The following is a 20,543-nucleotide window of genomic DNA, read 5'->3' as shown; positions in this document are numbered from 1 at the left end:
GAAATTAAGCACTGTTTAAACATTAAGATTTTGAACTGATCCCTCAAATTAGCCAACTTTCTTTGCAATTAATATGTTCCACTATTCCTATACAACACTCCTTTGCTGACTCCCTCAAATATACACACATCACTTTTCTGACTATTCCTGTTGTTATCACATATGTGATCTTTCTCCCTATTCACACTCCATAACCCTGAGCAGCCCATTTGTGAACTATCCAGAGAGCTGCCAGCTATCTGTACATGGTCCTCAGTAGGCAGGGGCCTTGCCAGTAAGAAATAGGGACTTTGCAATATCCCTTCAGCCCCTTACTCTTGGCTCTAAGTCACCCTCCTGTTTTCTGTTTGCTCCTTTAAGCACAAGTGGGATGCACAAGTGGGAAGCACCTGGCTGAGTCAAAAGAGGCCGCAGAAAGGATCAGGACTGGTTGGAAAGCTGGCAAAGTACAACTTCACATCAGGACACTCCCAGACTGTTGAGGAGGGGAATATCCACTAGCAAGTTCTTGAAGTACAAAGATGCATTGGTTAATGCTGCTACACTCCCTTTACTCTCACTGTTGCCTCTTGGCCAGCAGTTGGCACTCAATGTTCTTTCTCTTGGTGCTTTCTGGGAAAGATATTTGATATCATTTACATGCAGTAATCACCACATCAGGAAAAGACCTGACAAAATTAACACAAGACCAAGACACTTGCACTGAAGTAGCTTGCAGAAATCATATGCTTTCATCTACAGCATAGACCAGCAAAAATATAACACTCTTAATTATATATTAAATGCTCCTTCATAAAGATAAAATTCTCCTGAACTTTTAGTCTACAGAAGTTCAGGTATTTGTACAAGCACAGCATGACTGTCATGCTCTTTCAACAGCAGGATAAAGCCACAACAGAAGTGCAATTTTCCGTAATTGAGCTGTTGCAAAGTAGAAGACACAGGCCTTACGCCGTGTTTTCCATCTGTAAATACGAAAAGCACTTCAAAAAGCAGCCATCATCATTGTGCCATGCTGTTTAAACAGGGAAACTAAGGCACAGTGTCTTGTCATGGTCTCAGCTAGAAAGAGAAGTGAAAACTCCACAGGTCTGCCAGAGCTCCCTTGCGCTACACCATCCTGGGGACAGTACTGAAACTTGGGTCACAAGAGAATGTGAAAACAGTTGAGCACTAAAGACATTTGTCTTCCTATCATAAAATAGGAATCACTGAAAGAGTTTTTAAGTGTAATTCCTGGATAAAGTGGCTAGAGCATTTAACACTTACTAAGTGTTTTTCTGCCTGTCTCCCACTATGATTTCTGGCTTTTTCTACATCTTTTCTGGCTTTTTCAAAGGGATCAGAGTTCCACTGGAATTAGTGGAAGGAGGACTGAGATACACACTGTTAGTCACTAATTTATGAATTATCTGCAAATATTTGAATACAAAGACTCAAACCCTAATTTTTCAATTTACCCGAGAGGAAAAATAACTGCTTTTATAATGATCCATGTAGATATACAGCATATCAACTAACAATGTAGCTTACATAATCTTCAAAGTTTTTTTAATTGACATAACAATCTTAAAGTAATCTAGACTAGGCCATGATCTTACGAAAATCTACTCCTTACACATATTTAGTATATATTAAGAAAGTGAACAGGAACTTTCCCATCGCTATCTAATTTAGTCAGATGGTATTTCCACAGTATATCCGCTTCAGAATATCAAGTTCCCACTTTGAAATGACCAAATAAGAGCTTGATCCTGGTGACAGTCAAATTTCTACAGCACTAAAAAAACCTGATGCATGAAGATTTTTTTTAAACACTAAACCAAAATATTTGCTTCTGTTTACTGAGCTACTCAGATTTATTATCCTGAGATTGTAAGAGTATGTCATGAAATGTTAAACATTTTATGGACATAAGTAGTCAACTGCTACAAATAAAATACATATTTTGAAATGCCATCATAAAAAGGTAAAACTAAGATTTAAAAAACACTTTATGGCCTATCATCCAGTATCAGACAAAACAACTGAAATTAGTTTTGGCAGATTTGGGGATAGCAGTTAAAAATAAAAAATTACAAATATAAAAGCATGAAAACTGTATTGCCATTATGTTTAAAGATAACTGTAAGTCTTTAGAGATGCCAATGATTGCTTTAGATATTACAAACAAGTGCTGCCAATCAACTATAAAATAAGTAATGCATGGTATTCTAGGTATCATAACTCAAGGCAAACTCCACAACAATAGGAGTAATATTGTCTGCCACAAACCACTCTCTTCATTAGGCAGCAATAAGAATTGACACATCCATTTCTTTGCAGTTGTGGAAATGTTGACAGAAACATGCTTTTGTTTTTTGGGGTTTTTTTTTCCCAACACAACTTTAATTTTACTGGAAACTACCTTGAAACCAACTGTCCTGCTCATGAATCTTGAGAAGAAAGTTTTAAACATATCCTGAGGCAAAGCTGTGAGGTAATATCACTGCACAAACAACAGCAATTGTATTTTCCCTAAAAATATCTGTTATATCTATGTATAATCATGTGCTCACACTACAGAGAGGGGGAGGAACTATGAGTTTTCTGATGACAACAGCTTTAGGTAGTGGGCCCTGAAGACACCCCAAAAACTTCTCTCCTCTAGCTGACTGTGATCTTGATCTCCAAAAGGTGCAGTTCACAACATTTATTAGAGCAATGTTTTTGGAATTAAAAAAGTGTTTAAGCACTTTACATTCACATATGCTTTGCTTAAACCACTTTTTGCCTTGTGAGCCTTGCAGCCACAACTCCATATAAACGAATTCTTGTCACTATCAGTTCCTTGTTTCAATTACTTTAAGGAATTAATTAATCGGACTTTGGTCTTTCTTTTCTTTTCTCTTTTCTTTTCTCTTTTCTTTTCTCTTTTCTTTTCTCTTTTCTTCTTTTCTTTTCTTTTCTTTTCTTTTCTTATCTTTTCTTTTCTTTTCTTTTCTTTTCTTTTCTTTTCTTTTTTTTTCTTTTTTCTTTTCTTTTCTTTTCTTTTCTTCTTTTTTTCCTTCCTATACTGACTCTGCAAACCTTTGTAATCTGACAATAACAACCAGAGAAAAACAGTGGCTGATCCTATCTTTTGCTAGGCCACATTCAGCTTGCTCAGTAGAGGCTTTTTAATCAAACCTCAGTTTAAACCACGCACATGTTTTTTGCCGTTCTCAGGAACCCCCTGTTTGAAAATGGCAGGTAAAATATTAAACTGGGAAGTAGCATCTAGCCACGTTATCTGATGGTTTGGCATCGGCTGACCTCATGTCACATGAATGAAATTCACCTTGCTGCAGCCCTGACACATTGTGCTGCCTGTTGATGAGGAGGAGGCAAATCCAGGCAGGCTGGTATAAAGATGAAAACAAGAAGAGGAAAAGGTAAAGCATAACTAGCTAATATCAGACAGGGTACTGTGAAAAACTCTTATAGCAGGCCTAGAAGAGGCCCATTAGGTAGACTCAACAGCTTAAATTGTCCTAGTTGCACCAAAAAAGATTTTGCTGCAGCCCGTCAGCCTGCCATGGATTTGGGGACAGAAAGGCAATGAAAGGGACAGGAGAGCTGGAGGGGAAGGGTGGTATGATTCATTCACTTGTCCCTTGCAGGATTCACAATTTGGGGATTCTTTGGGGGTTGGGGAGGGTGTGTATGTGTGTATGTGAATTTCACCCTATATATAACTTGGAATCCTATTAGAAAACAACCCAGTGACACTGCAAATCCAGTATTTCTCAGCATGCTATTTTTGAAGCTGAAACACACAACATATTTTGATCTCCAAAGAAGCACAATAAAGATCCCCTCTTCAAAATAAAATGAGAAGTAAAAAAAAAACCCTCAACCAATTGCACATGTAATAATTTCCAGGCCGGCTTCCTGTGATTGTATCCGATTATTTAAATTTTGGACTGTCTCTTTAATTTGAGGAGCAGGGAGAGAGGCGACAGATGGCAGACAGAATTGACTTATGTCCTCTATTCTTCTGCAGAAGAAGGGGGAGTGCAGAAAGTTTGATCGAGGCAAAAGCTACAGTACATAGGGCTGGCTATAACTATCTAATAGGTCTTTTGACGGATCGGTTCGGAATATTTAGGTTTTTTTCTCCCCCAGACAGGCTTTGTAACAAACCCACAGTCCTGGAGGTTGCCATGGGTGACGAGAGAGCTGACATCCAGTCCCAACTACAAATAAGCACATGACAAATGGGCCCAGAGCCCTCCGACAGCCCTGAACCTTGGTGACCCCCTAAAAAACCCAGCCTCCCCATACCCCGTGCCCCCCCAAAAAAGCATTGCTGAGTATATTTTTCAAAACCGAAAGCTTGCACTTAATTGGAAACACTGCCGTGTAACTGAAATGCTTAGGACAGCATGTACAAGTAAAAATAAATCATGCAGCATTGTTATTTAATGCGCTGTGACATCATTTCCTGAAATTAAACAGAGATGACACAGATTCAGACAGTCCCTACTAAGGTTCAGTTCAAACAATTCACAGATGTTTTCCTCCAGCCAGCAGAAAACAATGCGAGACTTAAAGCACTCCTCTCCCTCTGCCCCTCTCCATCTTCCACTCCCTCTCCTCAGCCTTTTCACTGGTACAAGGAGGTATGGCAGTTTTATAATACATGCTTCCGCAAAAATATTCCTTTTTTAATTTAATTACTCAGGCTGTTGTACTAAATAGATGGATCATTGTGTCACAAAAGCATCAATTTTTCAGAAGAAATAACAGATGTCTATGTAACAATGATTAGATTAACCACTCCCAGACAAAGCTAGCTTTTGAGGCCCACACACCCCATGACCCTGGGTTCCCTCTTCTGTAGGGGGTGGATGTAGAAATGTCAGATCTAATCTCAGATTCCATTTTTAAAACAAACAAAGCCCCACCCCCATCCCATTTCAGCTATTTTCTTTTAAGATTGTGGTGTTTAAAAGGTATGTGAATGTTTGGTCTCTTGCAAATTCTTCAGGGTGCTTTCATGGCTGAGGACTAGGAGCACTCAGAGGATGAAACCTTTCAGCCTGGGATCAGAAGTGTCATTTTGAGAAAGATTTCCGGGTTTATTCTGCCCATGCTGGTGACACGGTGGTGCAGACAGGCAGGACAGGAGGGGGATGCTGATGACATTAGGCAGGGCTCTGCAATAACTACAAATGCTAATGGCCACCACAAGCCCTTCTGAGGAGACACCAGAGCAATTCTGGGGTACAAAGAGGCACAGCTCTGTTGTCCTGAGGACAGCATGACCACAGGTCATGGGAGTTTAGCAGTCAGGCACTGATTTTTCTTTAGCACTGGGGGTGAAGTCATTTAACCTCTCCTCACAAAAGTTTTTCCAGCTGAAAAATGAGCACAATATTATTTCGTAGGACATGCTTCCAACAGGGTGGTGTTTGTACAAAGAGGTCTGTTCTACACCAGCAGGCAACTTTTTACCTTGCTGAAAACAGCACACAGCCTAAAATCAGACCTGGAATAAAAATGCAGCTTAGGCTCCTCCAGCTCTCTGACCCCGTGGTGCCCTGAGGTGGAGATGGCAGCCACGCAAACACATGCGCAGGTAGTTTTACAGAGAATCAGAGGACATTGTCCACCTCCTGTGTGTACTCTTGGAGGCTATAGCATGTTACAATGCACTCCAACACACACACTAAAATTCACTAGAATGACTGCACATTCCTGTATCATCTGGAGTCTCCCAGCCTTCTTGCCATTTTAACTGGACAGAGGTCTGTTGTATTTTTGGGTTTGGTTTTGGTTTTTTAAAGTAGAGGAAAAAACAACAATGTGAAGAATGCTTCTCCCAGATCACACCTCAGTAAAGCTGTTCTTCTGCAGTTTGATGTGAAAGTGTGGAGTGCAACAGCCACCTATGTTTGTAACCTTTCTTTAAGGTATTATTACTAAAATAAAATATGGAAGGAGATGTTTTTGAAGGTGGGTTGGATTCAACTTCCTTGAACACTTGCACTAAGATTAGCTTTGGTTGATGACATTCATCTCTAGAATCAAATCTAATGAATAAATAAAATAGCTGCCCTGTATAAAAGGCTTGATAAGCCATTCATCAAAATATGATATATACACATTTTATTGTCAGATACACCCACATAAGTACAGAAAAAAAAATCTGTTTCAGTGAGACTATTCATATTATCCAATCTGGACACCTGAATGCAACAAGTTAAGAAAATTAATTCAGGTAAGTACAAAAGCTGTGGCTGGTTCATTTTATCACCTTCCAGGAGAACTTATTCTAGCCTGACAATGAAACAGATAAAACCAAGATGTATTCTACAGTAAACTGTGTAAAGAGCAAGATCTTCAGCCAGAAGATTCTGGAAATCAGGCTAAAATGACATTGCTCAAAGTTAGAAAACAGAACTTCAGCTAGCAAAAAAAAGCAGAAAAAATAGCTCAGCTCCTCTGACTTTAGGGAAGACATCCCAAATACCATCAGATGGGAATTAGGCATTTTCATTAAGAAAGCTTTAGTTTGCAAGCTACCATCGGTAAATTTGGTACTATTAGATATGATACACATCTTCTTAAAGACTATAACAAAAAAACCAACCAAAATAGAATTTTAACAAAGGGCATCCCTCCAGGTAAGTGTCAAAGCATAATTGAGACTCTGTTCTACCAGCTCGGTTAAAAAAGGTGAAAAAATGTTGAATGTAGCAAAAATGTAGTCTTTGGCACACTGCTGCAGAAATGGATGAACTACCAGAGGTACAAGCCCATAGAGTGGTATAATTACTTCCTCTATAACTTTCCTCTCTTCTGATTATGTATATATATTTTAAAGGTCCTCCATCCCTCAAAAGGGCATGCGAGGAGGGGGACCAGCTCTACAGTTGCTGGTAAGAAATCCTAATTTCAGCACTGGTGTAAGCTGAATGTATCTATACATTTGAGCACTTCCTGTTTTCACTTTGTGATCAAATATGTTCTTTGCAGGGCAAATAGGGGAGCACTTGAGGGAGGAAAGCAGTGATGTCTGAGAGGCTAATTGAGTGTACTAAGAACTCCTTAGCATAGAGGAAAAGGAGTCTTCCAAAGCTATGAATAAACTCTCAGCTTGGGTCAGATTTCTTGCTGTTTCTTTTCTTTAACCACCTTTGAACTCGACTAAAAACAGTCTTAATGTCAGGTTTACCTTTCTGATGTCATAATCTTTATGTACTATTGAAAAGATTATACTACCAGACTAGGATTTCCTCTACTTTCTTAAACACTGGATATTATCCAGAAAAAGCATACACATTTCCAACCAATTCATCCTCAGATCTTTTATCTTCCGGTAGTGTTGTAATTCCACATGTAAGACAGAGCTCAGTAAGTGAACAAGAACATGACAGAAGCTCTTACTCTTTGCATTTGACTTCCATCAATAAAAACATGCATGTGTATCCTATTTCAAATATAATTAAAGTTACTACAAAATGGAAGCTGTGATAGGGGTTAGAAATTGTTTTGAAAGACACAGCCTGTCAGACACATTCATTCTACATCAGAGTTCAAGTGCCTGTCTCTTCAAAAAAGCCACTTAGGCCATTCAATTTTTAAAATTGGCTGCCTTAGGAGTTTGCAAACTGATTGAATACAGGAAAAAAATAGCATTTTATTTAAAATCATAAGTAAATACAATTGGTCACATCTGAGTTACTCTCTTGGAATTTGACAGTCTAAAGGGCTTCTACATTTAATCCATGCCAGAAGAGATGGACTGCCACTGCCTCTCCTTCCAGGGAAATCAGAGGTTAATGATTTTTGTCATATTGAGACTAACAGCTAACAATTGCTACAGTTGGCCTTTAGTTTTTTATTTGTCCTTTTGAGGTATTCAGAATAGGTGACAATGGCTTGCAGTTGAGAACATATGTAGAGAGACCCCTGTGGCTTATGGAAAAGTTGCTCCATGCTGGTTGGGTGTTTGAAAAAAAAAATACAACCAGAGCTCTTTTATGTTCCTCTCCTTAATGAATGCATGAATGTCAAAATGTACCAATGGCCCATTCAGGGGGCAAAGCCTAAGCAGCTCCTTCTTTAAGAACACATCCTGAGACATAAAATACATTTGCTTAACAAATTAAAATAATGAGATAATTCAATTAGTTTCTTAAAAAAAAAGAGAGAGAGAGAGACAGAGAGAGAAAGAAAAAAGGGTACATCAGGGGATTATTGTAATACAAGAACAGGTCATACAGCACAAAAGAGGAACAAACCAATTTGAAATAAGGTTAGAGTAGTAATGAAGGAATGTACATTGAATCATGGACTGTCATTGTAAAGATATTTACTTGAAACAATAAAATTGTACATCACAGATTCCCCTGTTCTGGCTCAGCCAGAGTAACATTTTGAATGGACAAGCTAATTTGAGAAAAAGTGTGAGATCTTTAAAAGAAAGGAGTTTTCTTCCTTCCCTGCATGTGTTTATGGCAAGAATCTTTCTGAATTTACATTGCACTGGTCAGGGGTCTCCATTATCAGTTTGCAGGTCTGAGAATTACAGCACAGTAAATCTTTCAACACCTGCAAACTCATTAAAGCCTGGATGGTAAAAGGTTTGGGGCTTTTTTGTGTTCATTTAATCTGATTTTTGTGAGGCCATCCTCACCAGTGACGGCAAATTTCCTTAATTCATGCAGGATGGAGAGGGTCAGGAGAGAGAGGATAGAAAAAAGGAAAAGGGATTTCAAAAAGCCAGAAGGACTTTCCTCAAGAGAAGCAAGAGGCAGCTGACTGTTTAATAAGCAAGTGTCAAATGCTTTCAAGGAGCACATAAGAAAGAAAGGCAGGAAGGAAAAAAAATTGATATCACAAATTTCATAGGAGGAAATGCAGTTAACATGGAGGTGTCTACAAATCAAACTTGTTTATTTGTGGCCCTGCTTTTTGCTGTCTGCCTGTACTACTTGTGGAAAGATACCCTACAGCTAAACGAAAAACGCTCCACTCGCACTCACTCGACTTCTAAATTAAAAACATTTTACAGGTTAGTAAATCTCCAGCTGAGGTGATGTAGCAAAGAACAGCTGTGAAGTAATTTTGATAATGATGAGAATAATAAGCACATGGCAAGGTTCAGGGCTTTGCTGTTGCAGCTTCAGTGCTCCTGAATAGATAAAAGTGATTAAATACTCCTGATTATCCCTGACCAATATGTAATGGATTTACAGCCCTTTCAATTAGTCAGTATTTGCTTAGGACTCATTATTTTGTCTTTGGTTAAGTAATCAGCCCAGAGACTCATGTTCTGTCTAATTCCTCTGAGCCAAGTGGGTACAGGGCACCTGACCTTTGAAATGGCCATAGCTGAGAGGCAGGAATAACCACTACTCCAGCAGAGACACTGGCTATTCCAGCTAATCCTGACCCCACAGGCCAGATCAATGCACCTTAGTTTGCTACTAATGTCCTTACATCAAAATGATGGTTTAGAAATGCGAATCTATCTCTCCCCCCTTTAGCTGTGCTGCTGGCAGAGCAGTTCGATAGTCTCTATCATAAATAAATCGGGTCCAGAATCATTACACTGCAACCAACAGCAGGAAATTTATAAAACCATGGAAATTTATAAAACTTCGGTAGAAGACGAGGCAGTTAATAACAGTTAGCATTTCAAGCCTTATCAGTAAGAAACAATTTCAAAGTGCAAGAAAGAAGAAAATTGATAATTTTACCAGTTTCCATCATTTTCCACACGAAGTAAACTAGGCTTACTAGGTTTTCTGTGGAATTGTGTTTTGATGCCTAAATGAAGCTATAATAGTCAACAGAACACCAACACAATACCAACAGCAAGCAGACAAATAAAAGCCCAAGGAAAGCACTGCTATTTCACATATTTAATCTCTCTCCCCCCAAATGTGAATATGGCTAGGTTTTAATATTTATGGCCTTGAAGAGAAGCAAAAGAGGCGCTTATTCTCTCTGTTACACAACTGAAAAATCAGGGAATCTGTAAGCCTTCTTTATTTCCTCACAAAAAAGTAACAATGGCAAGGTTGCAAGCTGCTGCTTTGACTTCTCTAACATCCACAGTGTATGTCAGCACATTCACACAGAGCAGGGCTCTCTCTTTCACCACATACATACAAAGTTTGTGTAAACAGAGGCCAGCAATAAAGAATTCATAAGTCCAAGCTTCATATATGTTAAAGCAAGAATCCCCCTTTTGCTGGCTGTAGGAAGATTTTGAATAGTTCAAAGCCAAAAATGTTCCATGCTAAGGTGTTCCATGCTAAGGCGCTGTACTCTCTCTCTTTTTCTTTCTATAGGGTGTGTATATATATACATCTATAGAGATTAGATAGATAGATAGATAGATAGATAGATTTCAGATTTGTCATGATTCCAAAACCTAAGGGAAAAAAATCTAATAAAAAAAAGCAACAAATCTTGAGAATCCTGAGACCTAATAATGGGCAAAAAATTATGGGGATAATTGATTTCTAATAGCAATGAATAAACCTCATTAGGCATATGAATAGAAATTTATTTTGGTTTTGGTCACCACTTACTGTGAGATGCTGGAAAAGCCACGCTCTCATGATATTTGTTGCTACTTTGGGGAAAATGCCTCTTTTCTTCTGACGCTTTTTGTCCTTGTCTGGGTCATCATCGTCTCCTGTACCAGGTGAGGCTACACTGTTGTCTAAACCATCACCTACAACAAAGAGAAAAACAAGAAGGAGGAGATGTTTAATGAACCAAATACAGAAGCCAAAAAATACCATTAATTGCCAAAACACTACCACAGTTTTGGGGGTTTTTATTTGTTAGATCAGGCACATACTGTTTCTCATTATATAAGAATGCCGATGCAAATATGTAAAAATTAGAAAACCGTGTCTCTCCAAATACTAATTTTGTGTTTCACACATGCATATATCATTAATTCAATTATAATTGTGTGCTTGACATAGTGCAGTAGCTCTTTTTCAATTATGGGATTCAATGTGGGAAAACCTGCCACAAGAAAACCCATTTACTGTAAATGCATCCCTACAACCATTCTGAATATGTACGTATAGGTAATCAAGTTAAATGTTCTGTAGTCTATATATTCGAGGCCCTCTGCAGAGGTGGCAGTAACCATGTCACTGTTCAGTGCACATAACACACTGTCAGATGAGCCCCTCCCAGCCACCATCACCTCCCAGCACACATACACACGCACTCACAAACACGTACACCTAGTCTGACCCTGCACACAGCATTTGCATGACATGAAAACTTCTACATCTCTGCATCAGTGGTTATTATCATTAAAATAAAAAGATGCACATCAAGGTAGAGCTCTCACTTAATCAGAACTTTCCATCAACATCCTTCTCTTCTGTGCTTTTCCCTGGCATTAATTGTGCATTAGCAAAAATCATTTACTTTTAACAGTCATAGTTATTTTTTCTTGCCCTCCAGCAAAAATGCCTTGAAAGCCTGCCTGGAGGGCATCTAAATTATGTATCTGAAAAACTCTTCTGGCAAGGCATTGCAGGACCCCTACTTTCTTAAAATTCATACGAGCACGTCTTCCTGTTTTTGGGAAGGCATCAATCAAGAGCAGCAATATATGCCATATTCCTACATTAATATTTGAACTAATAACTTTAAAAAAAGGAAAGAAACAAGATCCGACTTGTGGCATAATCAAATGCAAAATAAATGAAGAATACTGGGACAGCACTGAGACTTTATAGATTGCTGTGTTTTCCTTACACATCATTAGCCCGGAGCCACACGAAAGAGGAAAACAGAGAAGTGGAGAGTTTATGCTCCCTGCTGGTGTTTAAGAAGCCGAGGTCCTGGAAGGACATCTGGGAATTGTGCTGAGACGGTGGTTTTTGTAATTTAAGAATAGACATTCATTAGCAGTAAATGCCATAAATCCCATGCTAAGTAAAAACCTTGTCCAAGAAAGCCTAAAACAATAAACTCTGTGCTCAATGTAGCCTGAGCTAGACGCTCCATAGCTTCCTGAGGAATGCTATAGATTCATGAGCTAATTCCTATAGCCTCGTCTAGATCTGTAGTGCTACTAAACGAAATACATTGCTGCTACATACAGTCCATTTGCTTCAAAACTTGCATTTCAGCTCCATCTTCCCTCCCATGCCAGATCACCCTTCTTGTACTGTGTCCCCTCTGAAAAACCGACCCTTTTGGACTGAAGAGACAGAAAAAGCCACAGCAAAGAGCTGGCAGATTAATTTTATTGACATTTCCATTTTCACTGCAATGTGATACCCTCCATCACATGGAAGAGATGACCCTCACTATTTACAGACTGACAGGCCACTTCATTACAACCACCCTGCCCCAAGGCAGAGCAGCTCCTTTCCATCTGCCCAAACACCAGAGCAAGACCCTGAAGTCGCTGCTGTGTTTCTTGTGCCTTTTTTTTTTTTCTCTTCTATTAACGATAGAGAAAGGAGAGTCAAACCACAGTAAGGTAGTTGAAGAGATTATGGAAGCTCTGAACACTGTAACCAACTGTTTGCTTTTGCAATATATCAGTTATTTAGAAAGCACTCCTTTCTGCTGCCTTCTTCCCCCCCACGTATTCCACCCTACCCCTCTCTCACAGCCACGCGTGCGCGCGCACACACACACGCACACACACTTTCCACTATGCCAAGGAACTGCTGCAAGGCAAATTCTCACAAACACTAATGGCTTCTGACTGCTCCTTGGCAACCCCAGCATTTTAACCTGGGTGGATATGCTCTCCAAAATACAGACACTGGAGCTATCTCATCAGCTGTTCATGTGACACAGATGGAGAGTGGCTATTAGGAGCCAGGCAATGGGCCTTGGGGATCTGAGGTGCTGTACTGTAGCCTCAGGCAATTTTGAAAAGCAGTACCCGGAGATGGGGGGGAAAAATCTCTACTGAAAGTGCAAGTTTGAAGTCAGTCAGTCTGTTTGTCTGTCTGTCGTGCGGATAAAGATATCTTTGTCTCTTTATGTAAAAGTAATGTGTGTATGCACAGGATGTGTGGAGCTGTAAAACTTCTGCGCTGCACCATCCTTTCAAACCACAGAAACACCAGTTCACTCTCCCTATGGACAAATTCCTGTCTGTCTGCATATACTCTCCTATTTGTGAGCATCCTCAGCAGGAGTCTCCCACACCCTATATCACTGTTTGGACTTTTTGATGAGGTTGTTAATACCCTGGTTTGAAAAAGCTCATAGCAGCCCAAGAAAGAAAAGTTCAGCTAAAGCTCTCATTGCCTTCCCATCCTAATCAGCAGTTGAAATCATAAGAGTTGGTGCTTCCCTAATCTGTTCCATAACCTCACAAAAGAAAATTCAAATATTGTAACTCCAAATGATATCAGAAGAAAAATGCAGCAAGATTTGTTCCTACTGGTGTACGACAGGCCTGTTAATCTGTAATGTCATATCTTTAACAGGACTACAACCACTCTATTTAGTGGATGCAGCTTCTAGTGAGAAGAAATCATAGAAAAAGGCCATAACAGTCTTTTCCAAGATGAAATTATTTACTTCTGGTCCTAGATTTCTTTTTCCAAATAAATGTCAGTTGCTTTAAATGGAGTCAAGTAAAATATCAAAAGCGAAATAAAATGAACAGATATGATAGTCACTTTATGGCAGACTGGATTAACTATATTTTTCACTACTGTATGAAGGAATCAAAATTTAAATAATTTAAATCATCATTACAAGAGATTCTGCTTATATGAACCACTCATATCCTGGCTTAGATGTAATTTGTAAGAAGAGTAGAGTAAAATCCAGTTCTATGGCAATGGCAATTATACAAGCATAGTTATTCCAATTTTCTAGAGAAGAAATTAAGGTTTGGATTTTGGTCCACTCTCTCTCTCTTTCACACAGAACCAAAAAAATTAAGGGTGATTTTCTCCTGCTTCCCATACTGTTCACTCATTTATCTTGTGCAAAGAGTACGCATGATTGCAAAACCCTGTCGGTGTTGCAGGAAGGTGGAGAATTCTTAAGTGGCACTCTCTTTGTGGAGGTGTCAATGACTAGGCCTGTTTCGAGCCAGCAGAGAATTAGGCTTTTTACCCAGCTAGTTTAAGATTATAGCAATGCTGTGTAATAGTCTCAATAACCCCTATAAAAGATGGAAAGAGTTTACAAGAAACCTTGCAAAGGGACCCACCCGGGGTTCCTTAAAGACCTTCTCCTCTAGGGGAAGAGTTTGCTGAGGATGCTGAAGACACAAGTCTGCTTTACACTGAGGGAAGTTGGGGCTTCCACACTGCTCTATGCTCAGGCACTATCAGTGTGTGCTGAGGGTTTCCTTCCACAAGCTGAATTCCTTTGCATTGAAAGCAAAGGATATTACCTCTTCTTTAAAAAATATCAAATAAGCAGTCATAGCAGGGTTTCCATTGCACCAGAATTCCAGTTTGCTGCAAGCTGATTTCCTTGGACAGATAAGCTTGCAAAGCCCAGTGTTGACATAGCCAAGGACTTTTTGAGAAACAGAGACCAGTCCTATGTGAAGCCTGTCCAACCTTATTGTATCAATGAATTTTTCTTTGTTAGTCTCCCACACTACCAGTATTATCTCAACCCTAGTCATTGTGTTCTTCACAGAGTAAAAACCCAGCAACAGATGAAGCAAGTTTAGAAGTAGCCCATCTTGTCCTTTTACCACTTGTGAACAGGATGAATAGCAAATTCACAATCCATCAAGATGATAACTGAAAAGGATGACCCAGTCAGGCCAAAGCACAGAAGCCTGGTAACAGTCCAGATTCAAATTCTAGAAATAGTTTCTATTACCATCATAGCAAGTAGAGCAGTTAAAAAAGTGATTTCTGGAAAAGTACATTTCAGAACTCAGTGTTTGAGCTTCTTCATCATCAGAGGTCCCTTACAGCTTTAAGGTTTGTCACACTAAAGCAAAAGAGAGAACAGCAGGAGTATCTAAACTCGGGGGAAGACAAGCCACTTCACCATTTTTCTAAAAATAGTGGATGCAGTACGAAAAGCAAGTTAAAGGATTCTTTAAAGGAAAGCTGCAGTGCACTATGCTGATCTTAAGTGAACTGCTCTAATATTCCAGACTAACATTTTGATGGAGTGGAATATGTAGATATAAATGCAAAACAAAGAAGAAAATCTGCATGCAGCCTATATTCACAACTTGCAATTATTTATTTGTACTTCTAATGTGTCCATCTAGACACATAAATTATGCAAACCATTATTAATAAGGACATTCAGCTTAGTAATACAATCCATATCACCACCAGAGAAAAATCTTTAAAATCTGGTTAATTATCACTGCCAAAAAGCTGGAGAGAACTGTTTGAAGATGTTTTTGAAGATAAGATAGTATGCACTTAAAGGAAGACTAACAGAGAGAGAAGGTCAGCTCCAGAATCAAAGACCCTTCAGGAGAATCCTTATCTTCATTCCATCCGCTTAAAATTATCAGGCTTTTAGCCTTACAGCTCCAGTAGATCACAGATCTTTGAATGAAGTCCTGGCTGTGGATTGTTTTTTTCTTTCTCTTCCTCTTAATGATCCCTGTTCCAGGAAGTTAAGTTTCCTCACCCCACAGGAGCCATACTTATCTCCTGCATTTCTTGCCCAGGGAAACTAAGGCAGGTTATGACTGGCAAGTATGGGACTTTGAAAATCACAAACAGTCCAGGTGGGCAACCCAGCTTAGAGCTGGGCCATCATTGGCACTGCTCTGCCAGTACCTGTGCTGGTTTTGCTAAATTACTTTACTCCAGGAGGAAAGGAGCCATCAGAAGCTGTTCAGGGGCCTTACAGGCACACTGAGCCTGTGCTGACCTGCATGGTCACTTCTTCCTGGAGTGGAGTGTCCACAGGTGAGCTGCTGTGATCAGACCACTGCATTCTCTGCCCTGGTGTCTCTGAGACACCAAACACATGCTTCGTGGTTCCCTGTTCTATGGTTCAGAGAGCATCTTGGACAGAAAGAAAGGTTGGACACTGGTGCACTAGAGAGAACAGGAGAAAATTTCAGACATATACCACTACCATTTCTCTTCCTACAGAAGACGTTGTCCTGTTGCCCTTCTAGAAGGTCACAAAGACCTGGCCTCGTCTCAAGCTCTTCTTTTCCTTTCCAGAATAAAACCCAGCAATTCCACTGGGCTGATAATGTAAAGATGACATGTATGAATTAATAATTATTGCAAATTCAAATAGGAAGAAAACTTAAGATGCTATCAGACCCCACATACAAAGCTATTCTATGTAATCTAATTACAACTTAGCATAGTTTGCCATTCAGGAGCAAGTCCCTATTGCCATCTGGCAATATGTGTTAAAGGCTTAAGGACTTGCACAGTATCTTGTATATAAAGTGTATTTGCAAGAGACAGAATGAAAATTGTTTATTTTCTGTTTCTGGATAGGCACCTGTCTAGAGTCACTAACATATCTTATTTGCAAAAAGAAATTCACAAATGTTTTATTATTTATTCAAAGTAGGAATGATGTACATGTTGAATGACATTTCAGCTCTTATTATAGCCATGCATGCTATAAAATCAGTGATCTAAGTCTTTCAAAATTATTTTCAGAACTTTTAAGTTTCACATTTCCCCTTTTACTATTTTTCTGTCCAAAATTAAGAAAAAGACTGGCCTTTTTGTGTCCTTAATTGTCTGTGTTTCGTTCATGTTTATTTGTAAAGTGAATTGAGAAACCTTAGAAATTCTGTCAAACGTCAAAAATCTATTTTCGTAGCTTATATAAGAGAAAATTAATAAACCCCAGTTTATATGTTAAGCTCCTTTATACAGCCAGGAGGTTCGTGGTTCGTTCATTGCAATCCAACATTTTTTCTCATCAGGTGAAAAAAGTGTTCCAATGCAGACAAGGGGAACAACAGTAAAGCAACCTGCTAATTACTGATCTCTCTTACGTTCCTGCTGTGCTAAACTGTCCAGACATGTTGAAGTGAAATTTTTCTGCGATTTTCAAGTGACTAGTTCATGGCCCACTGCCGTGGAGTGCAGGAGAAGGGATGAAATGCTTTAGTTTACATGCAACATTTACTAACTGTGTGGGTTTTCCGACATTAAAGAGGGGACAGTGACCCATGCCACCTTTTTCACACTCAAAAGAGCACTGAAAAAACAGTCTTCATAGGCTTACCTCAGGCTTCCCTGGCCCTTAACACCCTCCCCCCAGGGTAGGAGCAGAAAGAGAAAAAAGAAGGGATTTTATGCTCCTTTCTCTTCAACTTTTCAGGCGGTATAAGCAGCATTTAGCAAATTCAGCCTCCAAATGGCTCCAAATGCTCTGAGCTGCAGGGGCTCATCCTTTGTTAGCCTCCCTCTATTTACACAGGATTTACGCAGGCTCTCCACTGAAGAGACCACATGTTTCTGACAGAAAGCACTTCCATTCACACTGCATCAGGCAACAGGATTGTAACCACTGCAGCTTCACGCTGACCTGAGATTAGGGATTTCAGCAACATTGAGATGGTAACAATCTGCTAACTAACGAAAATTATCCATGGAGAACTCTGCTGCATACTCCAGTTAAAACTACCATGGCCAGATAGATTAGGTTACTTAAAGGGGCAATTAAGGACTAGCTACTGTCAAGAATATGCATGTCCATCTACAAATAACATACACACAGAGAAAAATATCAGCAGGGGGAAAAAACAAATTAAAAAAAAAATAGACTGCAGCTTGGATTAAAACAATTTCACCCACTGGTTGAAGACATAAAGTGTAAAAACAGACAGATGGACACATATGTAAATGTGGCTGCATTTGTTTCTCTGGAACTGGCAAGTTAGTAATAACAGTATAGTTTAATAATTTATTTTCCATGGTATTTTCACACTGGTTAACTGGGCAGTGGCAACACTTATGCAGAACTTCGGGAGCAGAATAATTCCTTCTATCTGATTGCTTCTGAGGCAAACAAACTGAACTAAGCAACCTCTCTTGCCTCTTCCTACAAGAACTCAGTACTGGAACCTGATATCAGTCTGGGGATTTTAAAAATTTGGTAATTTTTTAAAAACCAATTTGGCCAGTCAGGATTTCTGCACTGAGATTTTTTTTCCCCCAGATTTAGTATGGCATCAGGCTTTTTCAAAATGGACTACACATACACAAACACAACAAACGTTGCTGGTTGGTGCTTGTGATTTTTTACTCAATAGCTTTTCATGGGGCAAAAGAAAATTGGATGGGAGCACAGGGCCAGAAAGGACCACACAGATCCAGCTTTTGATGAGTTTTATTTTGACATTTTAATTTGGCAAATTATTTTGCTTCTGCAGCAAAGGACAAAATAATTCACTTCCATAATAGTAACTCCTACATGTATCTGATAACCACTTAAAAAGTACTAGGTATATTCTGAAGTTCTCCGTAGTATATCATAATAAAGCTCTTCTGGGCACTCAATGATTCATTTTTAGTGATCTCTCAAATGCCCTTACCCATAGTTAACACTCAGATTTTATTAAGGAAGAAAGCAGGGACAAATGTCCACTTAAGTCCCAGCTCTCAAATTCAACTCTGCTTGCGCTGCAGTACCTAAAGCTAAAGCTTTTTTTAATGTTCTATTCACCTCCCCTGTGTGGCATTTCTGCTAACACAGAGTTCACAATCTTTCAGACCCAAACACAGAAGGCTGCTATCTTCAAGACATCCGAGGAATGTGCCAGATACTATCATCTCCCCTGCAATACAAAGAACCAGAAAGAGGCAGAGACCAAAAGGAGACCGTGCTGATCAGGTTACTAAAGTCCAGAAAGTCTTTCCCAGAATGCTAAATGTTAATCTTTGAACCAGAAAATGTTATAATTAAGATCCTTGTAGTTGGAGGAAATGCTAGCTGTAGAAGTCAAAGGTACAGCCATTTGAAGTTGTACTTTTTTGCACGTTTATCCTAATCTCGCACCCCTCATGCTGGCACAACTCCCATCAAGTACTTTGTTCTATTCAAGCAAAATTATCATTAATGTCAGTGGCAGTTTTGCCTGAGTAAGAAGTCTAAGACCAAATCCATGTCTTGGTCACAGAGAATTGCAAGCACTGCACAATTCCAGAGGAGATACACTCATTAAAACATGTGGTTTACGCTGATTTATTATATTCTTCTATTTAAAAGTGAAACTTACATTGTCCCTCACCAGGAAAGTGTTCAATAGACTTTTTTCTACATGGTTTTAACTTCAATTCCCACCCTCCCCACCTCAGTACAAGGTGGTAAGTGTACTCCCAGTTTTTGGTATCCAGGCTGAAGGAAAGCATTATTAAAGTAGGTTTAAGAATTCTATATGCTTCAGTAACTACTTTGCAGTGTGAATGTAAACAGCTGTTATTCTGTTTAAATTTTTCATCCTACCAAAAACTGCCATACAAAGTGTCCTTGTGCTGCAGTTTTAGTGGCATTCTTTTTAAATGTTTTTTAAATATATTTTTAGATAAGTATTTTTGGCATTCTCATAGTAATTCTGTTAAGAATACCAGCTGCAGACTGGCTACAGCTGAGGCAACAATAACAAGTCATTAAAGAAATCAGGAGACAAAAAAAATATTTTTCTTTTGTTGAAAGCACATCTCCTTTAAGAGACTATTTTCCTTTTTTAGTTCTGGGATAATGTTTTTCGTTTTCTCAATCAACTGTATAAAGCTATACATTAAAGAGCTATATTTTGTTCTAAGTAGCTTTTTTTTATTTGTTATGCTGTTACTTTTATCATTCGAATAATATAAAATGTGGGCAAAATAGCTAAGTTCAATTAAAATTCTACCTGCATTTGAAGTAATTAAGTTCAGTTGTAGTTCATCAATATTTAACCTTTACTATTTTGCAGTTGTTTATATATAGCAGAATGTGAGAACTTAAAAGTAGATGATGACTAACATCCTGCACCATTCTTCATTAAATCATTAATGTAGTTTCTTTAAGAGCAAAAATGACTGGTTTTTTTAAAAGGAAAATAGCAATCATAGCATCTCAATTTTCCTTAGAGTTGCTAAAAGTAGTTATAAACTATTTTTTATTTTATTTTAATGTCTTGCACGTCTTTAATGTCTTCCCCTTAGACCCTATGCTGTTTGTCAACAACTGCTTGTCCAGGAGACAGCCCCTAAAATGATGCCCACTAGTACAGCAAAAGTCCAAGTACTGTCCACACTAGAAATCTTTTTTTTCAGGGCTGTTTAGTTATTAAGAAAGCACTTGCTGAAATGTTCCATATGGGTACACATGGAAAAGATTTTTTCATCATTAAAAAAAAAAGGACTAGAAATGTAACAGACAGTTATTCCTGAGAGATACTAAGTTAAAAGCTCCAATTACTGAAAAGGACACTTGTTAGGCCACAAGTCCAAAATGCACATTTATCTATTTTAAAATGTATTTTCAAAAAATGGAGGATGGCTAAATGCTTAAAAAAAAAAAAAAAAAAAAAGATGTTTTAGTAGAAAGGTCTCAAAATGAACCATAAAAACTTTTTCTGATGATAA

At 38.7% G+C, this 20,543-nt stretch overlaps 1 protein-coding gene across 5 annotated transcripts in view; it reads right to left on the bottom strand.

The window, feature by feature from the left end:
* The window catches only part of MEIS2 (Meis homeobox 2), a 173,605-nt gene that overhangs the window by 110,455 nt on the left and 42,607 nt on the right, over window positions 1-20,543 (bottom strand). For all 5 annotated transcript variants that reach the window (XM_054275086.1, XM_054275085.1, XM_054275084.1 and 2 more), the window contains exon 8: window positions 10,572-10,717. In XM_054275086.1, the coding sequence (XP_054131061.1) occupies window positions 10,572-10,717 (146 nt within the window). The remainder of the gene's footprint in view (window positions 1-10,571; window positions 10,718-20,543) is intronic.

This window comes from Melozone crissalis, unplaced genomic scaffold (assembly GCF_028551555.1).
Source record: "Melozone crissalis strain CALT ecotype California unplaced genomic scaffold, PUWL_Pcris_2 ptg000018l_1, whole genome shotgun sequence".
In the NCBI taxonomy this organism is placed as follows: domain Eukaryota; kingdom Metazoa; phylum Chordata; class Aves; order Passeriformes; family Passerellidae; genus Melozone; species Melozone crissalis.
The sequence above is the reverse complement of the archived record's forward strand: the minus strand, read 5'-3'. Positions and strand labels throughout refer to the sequence as shown.